The sequence below is a fragment of the Anomaloglossus baeobatrachus genome, chromosome 3 (assembly GCF_048569485.1).
Source record: "Anomaloglossus baeobatrachus isolate aAnoBae1 chromosome 3, aAnoBae1.hap1, whole genome shotgun sequence".
Taxonomy (NCBI): Eukaryota; Metazoa; Chordata; class Amphibia; order Anura; family Aromobatidae; genus Anomaloglossus; species Anomaloglossus baeobatrachus.
Genome location: NC_134355.1, coordinates 100531883 through 100544513, shown reverse-complemented (window position 1 = coordinate 100544513; position 12631 = coordinate 100531883). Strand labels below are relative to the sequence as shown.

General features: G+C 44.8%; 1 protein-coding gene across 2 annotated transcripts in view; it reads right to left on the bottom strand.

Moving 5' to 3' along the window:
* The window catches only part of PSME4 (proteasome activator subunit 4), a 250124-nt gene that overhangs the window by 97905 nt on the left and 139588 nt on the right, over positions 1–12631 (bottom strand). For both annotated transcript variants that reach the window (XM_075339344.1, XM_075339345.1), the window contains 7 exons: positions 10287–10444; positions 9988–10083; positions 9044–9099; positions 6712–6768; positions 6572–6627; positions 4360–4458; positions 3035–3097 (listed from right to left, as the gene is read on the bottom strand). In XM_075339344.1, coding sequence (XP_075195459.1) covers positions 3035–3097; positions 4360–4458; positions 6572–6627; positions 6712–6768; positions 9044–9099; positions 9988–10083; positions 10287–10444 — 585 coding nt within the window. The remainder of the gene's footprint in view (positions 1–3034; positions 3098–4359; positions 4459–6571; positions 6628–6711; positions 6769–9043; positions 9100–9987; positions 10084–10286; positions 10445–12631) is intronic.

The following is a 12631-nucleotide window of genomic DNA, read 5'->3' as shown; positions in this document are numbered from 1 at the left end:
GAGATGTTTTGAAGAAACGAGTCGGAGGACGAGAGCAGAGCTCTATCCTGTAACCGTGAGACAGAATGTCTCTCACCCATCGGTCTTGGACATGTGGCCACCAGGCGTCGCAAAAGCGGGAGAGCCTGCCACCGACCGAGGACGCGGTCTTGGTGAGGCCGAAGTCATGAGGAAGCCGCCTTGTGACTTAGACCGCCATGCAGAAGAGTTCCTCTAGCCCTCCTCTGACCTGTTGGACGTGGAGGAACGGAACTTGCTGAGGACCGAAATGACCGAAACCTTTGGACTGGGGCAAGGACGAGACCTTTCCCTTGGACTGTCTAGTAACTTCATCCAATTGCTCGCCAAACAAACGGTCGCCAGAAAATGGCAAACCGGTTAAGAACTTCTTGGAAGCAGAGCCTGCCTTCCATTCACGTAGCCACATGGCCCTGCAGACTGCCACCGAATTGGTGGATGCTACCGCTGTACGACTCGCAGAGTCCAGGAACGGCGTTCATGGCGTAGAACGAAAAAACCTACGCCTGAGAAGTGAAGGACACAACCTGCGGGGCAGAGGTATGTGCAACCGCAATAATCTCAGCCAGAGAAGTTGAGATAGCTTGGAGTGCCCTCACGGCTGTGAAGGCTGGAGCAAAAGATGAGACTATGGCTTCATAGATGGATTTCATCATAAGCTTTATTTGCCTGTCAGTGGCATTCGTGAGAGATGGCATCTGCCATTAATACTACGGATCTAGCCGCCAGCCAAGAGACTGGAGAATCCACCCTGTGACACTGAGCCCAACCCTTAACAACGTCAGGGGGGAAAATGGTAACGCGTGTCAATAAGGCGCTTAGTAAGCGTTTGTCCGTAAAGTTCTGTGTTTTTGGACGGCCCCTCTGGAGTTAGAGTGATCGAAACACGCACTCCTGATGAAGTCGGGGAAGGTTCCCAGCGGGCCCGCTTAGCCTATCGAAGGCCGCGGTCCGTGACGGAGTTCTCACCGTGGGATCTGGGTGTTACCCCAGGAGCCCATTGTTGTACCGACCCAGAGGGACCCGGGAGCGATGAACTCACAGCTCCCTGGCCCTGTGTTATCGGTCTGGACTGCAAGGCTTCCAGTATCTTAGCAGACCCTCTGTCCATAGACTGAGTCCTGGAATGTGAAAGCTACTCAGAGATTTGCTGATTCCAACATGCAAACTCTGTCCCTGTCATCTGTGCAGTGGAAACCGGCGGTACCACCTGGCCGAGGGTCCCACCAGTGCCGGAGGCTCCGGCTGAGTGAGTGCCCTCGGGGCCAAGGATTGTACACAATGAGGGTATGTGGAACCTGCCTGTAATATAGCCGCACAAGAGGTACAGGTTGTAAAATAAGCCAGTACCTTGGCACCCTTACTCTTTAAGAGCAGACAACAGCATGTCGTCCGCAGAGTAATCAGTGAGGGTATACAGCCAAAGGCAAATAATGCTGCCGAACAGTGAGATCATATACCATATAAATAAACATATATATATATACACTGCGGCACCAAGGGGGGTCAGCACCTGAAAACTGGTGCCCCACAGTGCTCAGTGAGGGGGAAGGAGGATACCAACGTATGCTCCAGCCCTCCCTGCCGACGTCCAGTCGGCCGTCCCGTCGTTACCCCTGACTGGCAGGCCCGAGAACGGGAGTATATGGTACTAGGCCGCAAGAGCCGGGGACTAAATTTAAAAACGCGGCCGGCAAACATGGCACGGTCGGCGCGGTAGTCCCAGTCTCACAAACCACTCAGCAACCGCTGCGGCATTTGTAACACAGATGCTGCATGCACCGTCCCTCAGGGGACACAGAGTACCTTATGATGCAGGGCTCTGTCCCTGATGATGTCCAGTCTCCTGTCCGTCAGAATCCCCCAGGGGCTGCGGATGGAGCCCGGTCCCAGAGCATGGCGACCGGTTAGGATCCCCCTCTCCCAGAGCAGTGTTGAGCAGATTCTGAGATCCTCCACCGGCAGAATTATAACAATGGCTGCCGGCGTTCTGAGGGGAGGAGAGAGCAGTGGGCGGAACCGCAAAAGTGCGGGAACCTGGTGGCCCATAGTGATCAGTGAGGGGGGCGGAGGACAGCGAAGTGTGCTCCAGCCCTCACTGTCGGCATCATACCGACCGTCCCGCCTTTCTCCCTGACTGGCAGGCTCAGAGGCGGGAGTTTAAACACACTAGGCCGCAAAAGCCGGGGACTAAAGTAAAAACCGCGGCCGACAAACAGGCACGGTCGGCGCGGTAGTCCCAGACAAAAAATCCACACCGCAGTCGCAGCTGCGTCTGAGGCCAAGGTGCTTCATGCACCGTCCCAACGGGGACACAGAGTACCTGTAGATGCAGGGCCATGTCCCTGACGATACTCCGTCTCCTGTCCGGCAGATTCCCCCAGGGGCTGCGGAGGGAGCCCGGTCCCAGTGGCTGGATGACCGGTTAGGATCCCACTTCCCCAGAGCCCCTAAGGGATGGGGAAGGAAAACGGCATGTGGCTCCTGCCTGTGTACCCGCAATGGGTACCTCAACCTTAACAGCACCGCCGACTCAGTGGGGTGAGAAGGGAGCATGCCGGGGGCCCTGTTAGGGGCCCTCTTTTCTTCCATCCGATATAATCAGCAGCTGCTGCTGACTAAAATGTGGAGCATTGTGTGCATGTGTGCCTCCTTCAACACAAAGCATAAAAACTGATGAGCCCGTGATGCACGGGAGGGTGTATAGCAGAGGGGAGGGGTTACACTTTTTAAAGTGTAATACTTTGTGTGGCCTCCGGACGCAGAAGCTATACACCCAATTGGCTGGGTCTCCCAATGGAGCGACAAAGAAAAATGCCCTGCACATGAGGTATAAGACACTGCTATATCAGGAGAACTAGAAGACATTTCTAGTTGAAGATATTTGCTAATATTCTTATAATTACATCTACTAGATATTGGGATAGGATCTTGGCAATGGGAATACCCTTTTAAATCACCCATCTTGTAGAATACCCTTTTAACCTTTACATTATTCAACTTCAACTGCATATACCTCATGCTGCAGCATGACTCTGTCAATCAACAGCGCTCTGATGTGTCTCTTCTTCCCTTGGAGCTGAAAAAACATGAAAGCTCGTATGTCAATAAGTACCACCGTGCTAATATCAAGATTAGAGACTAAAATATATATATATATAAAATCATATATATTATATCTGTATACAATATATATATATATTATATCTGTATACAATATATATATATATATTATATCTGTATAATATATATATATATATATATATATATATACACACACACACATTTTTATTACACACGTACAGTATATACATTCATACAGTAAAATATTTGCTATAATTTAGTGGCCATCACTGACAACCAGTAAGATTTTCAAGAATAAGGGCAGTTTACCCTTTTATAACATTTTTTTTTCAATTTCCTTTATATTTATTTTTTAAGCATTGGACAAATAAAAATGTGGGCTGAAAAGGAGACTAATAACTATCACCAAAAGCCACATTTCAAGTATTTACCTAAGGGTACTTTCACACTTGCGTTGTTTTCCTTCAGTTGCAATCCACAGTTTTGGAAAACAGCGGAATCCGTTAATGGATTCTGCCGTTTACCATAGACTTGTATGGATGACGGATTGTGCCAAAAGTACCTGCGTTGCTTCCCCTGGCCGACGCTGCGTTGCTGCCGCTGAGTGGAAGGAAGGCATGTAACATTAATTGCTTGCGTTAAAAATGACGCCGTGCGGCGGATTCCGTTACATCCGTCAATAGTTATAATGGATCCCTATGGTGGCGGATTACGTTGCAAAGTGCTTTACATCGGAATCCGACGCTGGATTCCGTTAATTTCTACTGAGCATGCCCAGAATGAAAAAAAAAACAAAAAAACTAAACAAAAACGGAGCCGACGCATTCCGTTAGACGGACGCTTAACAGACGCCAAACGGATGCAACAGGTCCATTATTTCACAGGAATCAGCCAACGGATTCCTGTGAAATAACGGACCCGTTGCATCCGTTGACAACACAAAAATAACGAATGCGTCAAAACGACGCAGCAACGGACCCAGCGGATTCAACCCAACGCAAGTGTGAAACTAGCCTATAAGAAGTGATCATTAATAGCTGCAGAAGGAGCGGAGCTCCCGAACGACAATGTGAAGCAGCAACAGATAAAAACAGAAGTCTGCCCCCGTTCAAGAAAGACTGAAAAAGAATTATCTGTGCGTTGTTTTTTTTAAATGTAGTGATCATTACCAGCGCAAGCAGCACACAATACACTGCACATTTCACATTCACATAAAAGGACTTTTATGCCAATATTTCCCGATATGGTATTACTAACCCGATTTTCCATTGATTTTTTTACTAGCGTAAAACTCTTCCATCTGGAGTCAAACTCATGCTTGTGGGATCCCTGGAACTGCAGGAGGTCACTGATAATCTGTAAGAGACCAAACTGACTGATCACACGATAGATTAGGCAAAAATATACATGACAGAAGGAAATCCATTACTGGAGAACGACCTGTAAGATGTGAATCTGGGATCATAGGGATTATTTCTGATTTATTACATGCAGCTTAAAAGTCATTTGTGTATAATGTATTCTCAGAGACTTAATGGCATCATGTCTAATTTGTGCCATGCACGAAAGTACAGATAATTATCTACCTCATTAATATATGCGTGAACAGAAAACACTTCGATAAGAAGGGGAGAACAAACTGTTACATAGCAAGGCAGAAAGTTTTTTTTTTTTTTTAGTGGACCAAGCATTCACATATAATGAAAGCCCCACCAGGTTTTTGCCACCTAATCTAAGAGCAGCATAATGTAGAGGCAGAGACCCAGATTCCAGTGATGTATCACTTACTGGGCTGAGTAATGTAGTTTTTATAAGATGAATGTTTTATTAGCAGGAGATAGCGTAGCGCCCTGTGCCTGAGTCGCCACAAATAATAGCTACATGTGTATTTCAATCTGTAGAACATGTATTGTCAGCTTTAATGAGATTTGGTTTTCTCTGCTGTTCACTAAATACAAACAAACATTTCCCCACGCACCCTTACTGGGGCTGTTCACCTGACCAGATAAAGCTGGTGTGTGCATCCTAGAAAGAGAGAGGAGGAGGAGCGTAGGTGTGAGGTAAATTCAGTTGAAGTCGGTGTGAGGTGACGAAAGGCATGTAATATGGAGATGGTCCTGTCCTGAGGTAACTGTTGAAACCTCTGGAGGGGCCAGCTACACATTGGCAGGATATCAATCCATAGGCCATGTGGACTTTCAATGTCGGTGGCATACAGATACTGCTATTAGCTTTTTCATAAGGAGCAGTGAATTTTCCCATGAGCTCAGCAACGTGATTGAGACTGGAAACTTCTAGAAGAAACAGTGCGTTTTCCCTCAGGATTCAATTCGCCTCCTCGCTGGAAGGGATTAAAGATGCAGAGTTTCCTTGTCTTGGAAATCCCAGGATTCCAAGACACCTCTTTCCAGGTAGGGAAGTAGCGACAGGAGGATACACTATCACCACACAGCAGAGAAACCAAACTCTCATTGGGGCAGGTCAGACCACCCTCATTGTGAATGATGTAAGAAGAGTTCTGGACTGTTGTGCAGAGCTTCAGTAAAAGGTAAAAGCTCCCTGTCCTGTCTCTGGCTGAATTATTCTCTTCTGCACCATCCCTACCTCAACATTCCCAGGAACCAGCCATAGTTGGAGGGGTGAGGGGACAACACTCTGGCACTGTGCATCACCACCTTACTCTTGAGGCCCTTCAGCAGTGCACGGTCAAACCACAGCCTAATATCCCAACTGTTATAACAAACTATTATTTTTCTCTCCTCCTTTTTAAAATATTTTTATACCTCCATTACAAAAGCCTGTCGCTCACGCCCGGTACAGCCACATCGCTACATGGACTCATGACATCAGAGGTCTACTGGGGCTGGCACAGCTCATCAAAGAACTGGTACACCTGCTGCCAAATAGTCAGGTTTCTGCCTCTGCACAGTGTACACAAATGTGCCACTCAGTGATGTGGACGGGGTTATAAAAAGCTCAGCATTCAGAGAACTGGCAGATTTGCAGCAGATGAAAAACAGTTTTTAATCAAAACAGAAGCTAATCAGTAAAGTAAGGGTTAAATCACTGGAATCAGGGTCTCTGCGCCAAGATCATGCTGCTCTCATATGGGATAAAACAAAAAAAACAACAAAAAAAACTAGTGGCAGATTTCCATTAAATTGGCACTTAGAGTAAATTACATTTAAAAAAAAACAAAAAAAACCCCATTGCTACAGCATTAGGCACTAGTTTAAAGCATTTCACAAGGAAATAATGGCAGCAAACATCTGGTTTTGTTTTCAGCCTTGCAATTTTAGTTTATTAAGTGTTAGAGATCGATTCAGTTTCTGCAATCCTTTGCGCCCATCTTCCCAACGGAGGCGTAATGTCCTAATGCAGTCAGTGGAATCATTAACCACTACTGGGACCGTCCCATAACAATGTCTCATCAAGATCAATCAGACAAGATGCAAACTAGTAAATTTACCTTTATTATCAGAAATAAAGACTTGGTATCATCTTCTGAGTTGTCAAGAATGTAGTCTATTATGAGAGAGGAAACACAGTGAAGTAAATGGAAAGGATAACTATGTGGAGCCAGTGATCACCAAGTATATAAACACTTACGCAAGAGTTTCCTGAGTGTTTCCGCAATGGATTCTCTGTAGTTTTCCCTAGAATAATCTAAAGTAATAAAACAAATCAGATGTGTAGACGTCTTTTTATTACATCAGTAAAAATATGACTAGCATAAGGCTATGAGCGCACTAGGCCGCTTTACCCGTGGATTTGCTGCGGAAATTTCTTGAGAAATGTCTGCAATCTTTGTGCAGACATTTCCCAGCAAGTCCTATGAGAAAAAAAAATAGCTGTGCGCACGCTGCGGATTTTTCTTAAGAAATTTCCTTGAGAAGATTTTCTTGAGAAAATTTCTTGAGAAAATGAGCATGTCCATTCTTTTCCGCAGGTACCTGCGGATTTCTGCAGTACAGCCTGCAAAATCCACAGGGAACAACATGCGGGAAAATCGCGGCAAATTCGCGGCTAATCCACGGCAAATCCGCATGTGGACTTACCGCGGATTTGGTGCGGATTTTTTCCGGAGGTCCGGAAATCTTCCACTCAAGAAATTTTCTTGAGAAACTTCACATTTCTAGTGCGCACAAAGAAGTGATTCTCCAGCCCAGGAAAAGACTACGCCTATAGGTCACTAATGTACAGACAATATACCTGGTATTCTGCATGTGATCGGCACTGCTGCTCTTTCCAAGTGCTTTAGACGCGTCTTGGGGGACCAAAATGACAGCTTCAGTGCCATGGGGAGCACTGGGTAACATTTGCCATTAATGCATGGACCTGCGCTGCAACGTCATCACTGCTGTCTATGAAAGTGGAGTGCGGCAGAGCGATCAGAAGCGATTTACACCTTACAGTGCACACCACATAGGACAGCAGTGGCCGAAATAGTGACTGAGGAGGCGGCCCGGCATTACAAAGCGCTAGCAGTGTGAATCAAAAGCAAGGCACTAGGTAGGTTACCTCTCTATTAGTTATCTAGAGACACTTTTCTTTTTGCTGGGTTATACGGCAGCATTGGGTGAATGTCTACTCATGAAAATCATTTAGTCTTGATTGATATATCATATATATTAAATATATTTTACAGCAGTTGAAGGTCTCTTTTTCTCTTTCGTTTCATTGGGGGACACCGGAAACCATGCTGTGTCCCCTAATGAAGACTCAGCGAAAAAGATTTTACGGCGAGTACCCTTTTTTTTTTTTTTTTCCCCCAATACCGTGCAAATTTCTGGCTATGTGGAAAGTATTGTGTGCAGCAACTAGAGTTCCTGGACTCCTTAGCACCTGGTCAGGGATTCTCCAGAACATAGCGGCAGGAAGGGCGGTCACTCTTGAGCTACATTCACACATAGCAAAAATACTGCTCTGGATTTATGGCTGGAAAATCCAGTCACATACAACCATTGGGATTTTTATATAAAATATAAATCCAGCGCAATCACATGGAATATTAAAAAGTTGTCTTGTTTGATAGTTTTTCATAAAATACAAAAGGTACATGCAGCATAAAAATAAAGTTTGCCCAGGTCAGAGCGACACGTTTCAACAAACTGTCTTAATCATGGTCTCATGTTTGTAAAAAGGTTAAAATTGCTAAATGCTTGAAAAACAAGCAACTTTACAATCCTCTTATTAAAAACCCGGATTTTTAATGTGAAGCTCGTTGCCTACATTAATGGCCACCACTGGAGGCGCCGGTCACATAGGTCAGGAGCACATGATTTTAAGCCGTTAGCTATACGGCTAGTAACCGGATCACTAGATACTGGCCTGCCCTTCTCTCCCGAGGCAAGGCTACCTCTGATAGCAACATGCTGAAGGAGTCTGAAGAAGAAACATGAGACAACCCCCTTTAAAGGGAAAGTAAAGATCACCAACAATTCTGATCGTTAAAGGTTTTTTGACCTGAAGCAAAATCCACAAGTTCAGGAAAAAAAAACAAAACAACATTTTCTACAAAGTGTAAAGAACAAATACTAAAACTTGCCTTCCACGTCTGGTCACCTGCTGGTGACAAAGAAGGTATTCTAGGAGTGATACCTTTATTATGGAATGAGAAAATCCTTCAGTCTTGCAGCCTTCAGAGCACAAATGCTCCTTCAGGCAGTTTACAACATGTTTTATAAACCTGCCTGAAGGAGCCTTTTTCTCATTCGATAATTGAAGGTATGACTACTAGAATACTTTTGCCTTTGTCATTTTTGGGCAAATAAGTAATTATTTCGAATTTTTTGGCCAACGCTGTACCACAATATAATTTTGTATTCTACATCATAAGAATATACTCATATAAAATTCGCATCAGAGTAAGTTAAACAGTTGATGACATGCAGACTGTATATTACACAGATAAACAAGGCGAAACACCAACTGAACTCACCATGGTCAATGCCGTTAAAAAGCTTTGTCTCATCCAAAGACACCAAGCTTGTTACCCTGGAAAAAAACAATGCAATTTATAGGAACAAAGTCGAAATCCCTTCTATCTAAAATTACGTATGAAGAGAAAACACTTCGAGGCTACATATCAGTTTTAGAGATTTGAGTTTCTATTTAAAAAGGGAATATGTGAGTAGGACAAGCCCTTCTGGGCCGTCGATATGGACATGTAGGTCATAGGGAGCTGAATAATATGTTACTTTGATACATGCGAGTCTTATTCCAGAGAAATCCATGTTTCTTATTATGTAAATGAGCTTTTAAGATCTATTGGCTGGACACGGATCTGCATGAGAATCTGCCTCCAGAGAATATGTAAAATGAAATGAGGCGTTGCCAGTGTGAGACATGTAACAACTGACAGTCTGCTCTCATGAGCTACATGAAAAGATCTGGATGGGTCAAAGACACACAGATAAGACCGTACCATAAAGGAATAAAATGATGGCTAGGGTGATGTTAGCACACACCTGTAGAGGTTGTGTGAGGAAATCACCTGTAGAAGCCTGGTTTGCTGAAGGAGACTATAGTCCACAGCAGTTTGGCAAAGCGCTGGTCTGGCTGTGAAACATTTTCGAGTGAATTAAAAAAAAAACAAAAAACAAAAACACCCCAAAAACCCTTGTTTTGATGCTCTGGGTCTCCTCCTTTCTGAGAATGCAGCCCACACATTGTGACAGCCTCCTCCTGATTTACATGTCTCACTCTGGTAATGCCTCCTTTTATTTACAATATTCTCTGGAGGCAGATTCTCAGGGAGATCTATGTCCAGCCCATAGACCTAAACAGCTCATTTACATAATAAGAAAAATATGGAAATACTTGGCATATACCCATTGTTTCCTGTGTCCCCCAATGAAATGAAAGAGAAATGGAAATACTTACAGATGAGATACTCTCTCCCCTTTCAGAGGAGGAAGAAGGTTCCCTGAGCCAGTAAGACAGTTATGTACAATGGTGAGACACTGCTGAACATCATCCCTTAAAAAAAGGAAGAAAAAAAAAAATCTGAATAATATTCCTTTTAGGAGTATACGGAAACTGTCATCTCGAGAACAGGTTATTACACATGTAACCTTGCCCATATTTTGTCAAAAGAATATACAGGAATATCAATGTTGGCATACAGTATATGATAACCTAGAAATTAAAACCAATCACAAATGAGATTATTATTAATATACCTTGACATCTCAAGCTCTCCACTCCCATAATGATTTAATTTTTCCAATTCTGGGCGTAAAAAGTTGTCCAGCAGGTAATAAGCAAATTCAACCTCTTCTGCTGAAGGAACGTGCCACTTGATGTTGAGATTCCACAGGTCTCCGGCCTTGCCCCAGTCCTTTTAGCAAAAATATGTATGTCATTAAGTGTAGCCATTAAGCTTGAGGCAAAGGTAAGGACATGTAATGCATTCCCAGTTATAAAAACCATTCCATTAGTGATAAAGGCACAGTTGAAGCTGAAATTAAAAGGGCTTAGGACTAGAGATGAGCGAACCCAAGGATTGGTGTCCACACCAAATAGACTTACAAAAATTAAATAAATTAGAGTTCGGGTTCGGAGTTCGGGTGCTTTAAGTATGCAAACCACTTGTGCGAGCATCGCTGTGCTCGGGTACGCTCAGTGCTTGGTCCAGTGGGAGCCGCTTTTGAGGGGCTCACACTGGGGGTAAGAACAGCATGATCGGATGTAGTATGCGCACACAAAAAAGAAAAGACCCTGCCCACCCCTGGGAGAGATCTGTTTATCGGTTAAGCTGGCTGCATGTGGATGGAAACTCGAACTGCCCAATTAGTGACTTCCATTGGAGGTTTAGGGTCAAGTCCGTGTCCCAAACCGAGCTTTATCTTAAGTCTAAGTGCACCAAGTAAACCGAACTTCCACAAATCCGCTCAACTCTACTCCTGACCACAGTAGGGGCAATACAGCTTGGTAACCTTTCATGTCCGATTAGCTTCACTTAAAGGGAGGTGAAGGCAAACCGCATAATTTAAAAGGGTTATTCTCAATTTCCTTTTTCAGGAGCACAAAGCTCCCCTGCCTGCCAGTCTTTGTCTGCTGGGTGTGGTGTGCTCCTGATCGATACTTTGGACCAGCAGTCTGGCTGAGCTGGAAGCACATGCAACTTGGTCTCTGCAGCATTGTTTGAGAGCGGCACAACTTACAAAATGTATAGCAAAGAGCTTCCAAGCACGCACTACTCTAACAGGCTGATGCAATGGCCGGTAGACCACAAGCAATAATCTATAGAATTATAAATGCCTCCATTTTTGAGTATGAAGACAATTTTTAATAAGAGATACATTGCAAAGTTGCTAGTTTTACAAGCACTTTACAATTTTACCTGCTTAAGAAGTTGAGAAACCCCTTTTTTAAATGTAAATATGGAAAGGTCTTCACACAAATGAAGCTAAAAAAAGAGAATTTTGTTACTTACCGTAAATTCTTTTTCTTATAGTTCCGTATTGGGAGACCCAGACCATGGGTGTTTAGCTTCTGCCTCCGGAGGACACACAAAGTACTACACTTAAAAGTTTAGCTCCTCCCTCTGAGCTTATACACCCCCTGGTAGCCAGTCCTAGCCAGTTTAGTGCAAAAGCTGAAGGAGAATAGCCACCCACAAGTAGAACCGAGTAAGAACCGGAACAACCGGAGACTCTGTCCACGACAACAGCCGGTGATAACACACGGAACAAGAAAATTGCCAACAGGCAACAGGGAGGGAGCTGGGTCTCCCAATACGGAACTATAAGAAAAAGAATTTACGGTAAGTAACAAAATTCTCTTTTTCTTTATCGTTCCTTTGGGAGACCCAGACCATGGGACGTTCCCTGGGTGGGAATAAAGAGAAAAAAACTAAGAAGTAGGCAAAGCCTAACTTCACAAGTGGGCGACAGCCGCCTGAAGGATGCGTCTGCCCAAGCTCGCATCTGCCGAAGCATTAGCATGCACTTGGTAGTGCTTCGAAAAGGTATGCAGGCTAGTCCAAGTGGCAGCCTGACAGACTTGTTGAGCCGTAGCCTGGTGCCTAAAAGCCCAAGAGGCACCGACAGCTCTGGTCGAGTGTGCTTTGATCCCCGGCGGGGGAGGCACCCGAGTACTCTGGTAGGCGTCCGAAATGGTCGATCTAATCCAACGGGCCAAGGTCGGCTTAGAAGCAGAGAGACCCTTGCGCCGCCCTGTGGTTAGCACAAAAAGAGAGGTGCACCGCCTAAGCGCAGCGGTGCGAGACACATAGATCCGGAGAGCACGCACTAGATCTAGAGTATGCAGCGCTTTCTCAAAGCGATGAACAGGGGCCGGACAGAAGGAAGGCAAGGAAATATCCTGGTTAAGGTGGAAGGGAGAGACCACCTTAAGAAGAAAGTCCGGGGTCGGACGGAGAACTACCTTGTCTTGGTGAAAAACAAAAAAAGGTGACTCCGAGGATAGCGCAGCCAAATCAGAGACTCTCCAGAGAGAAGTTATGGCAACTAGAAAGGCCACCTTTTGAGAAAGACGATACAAAGAAACCTCCCTAAGGGGC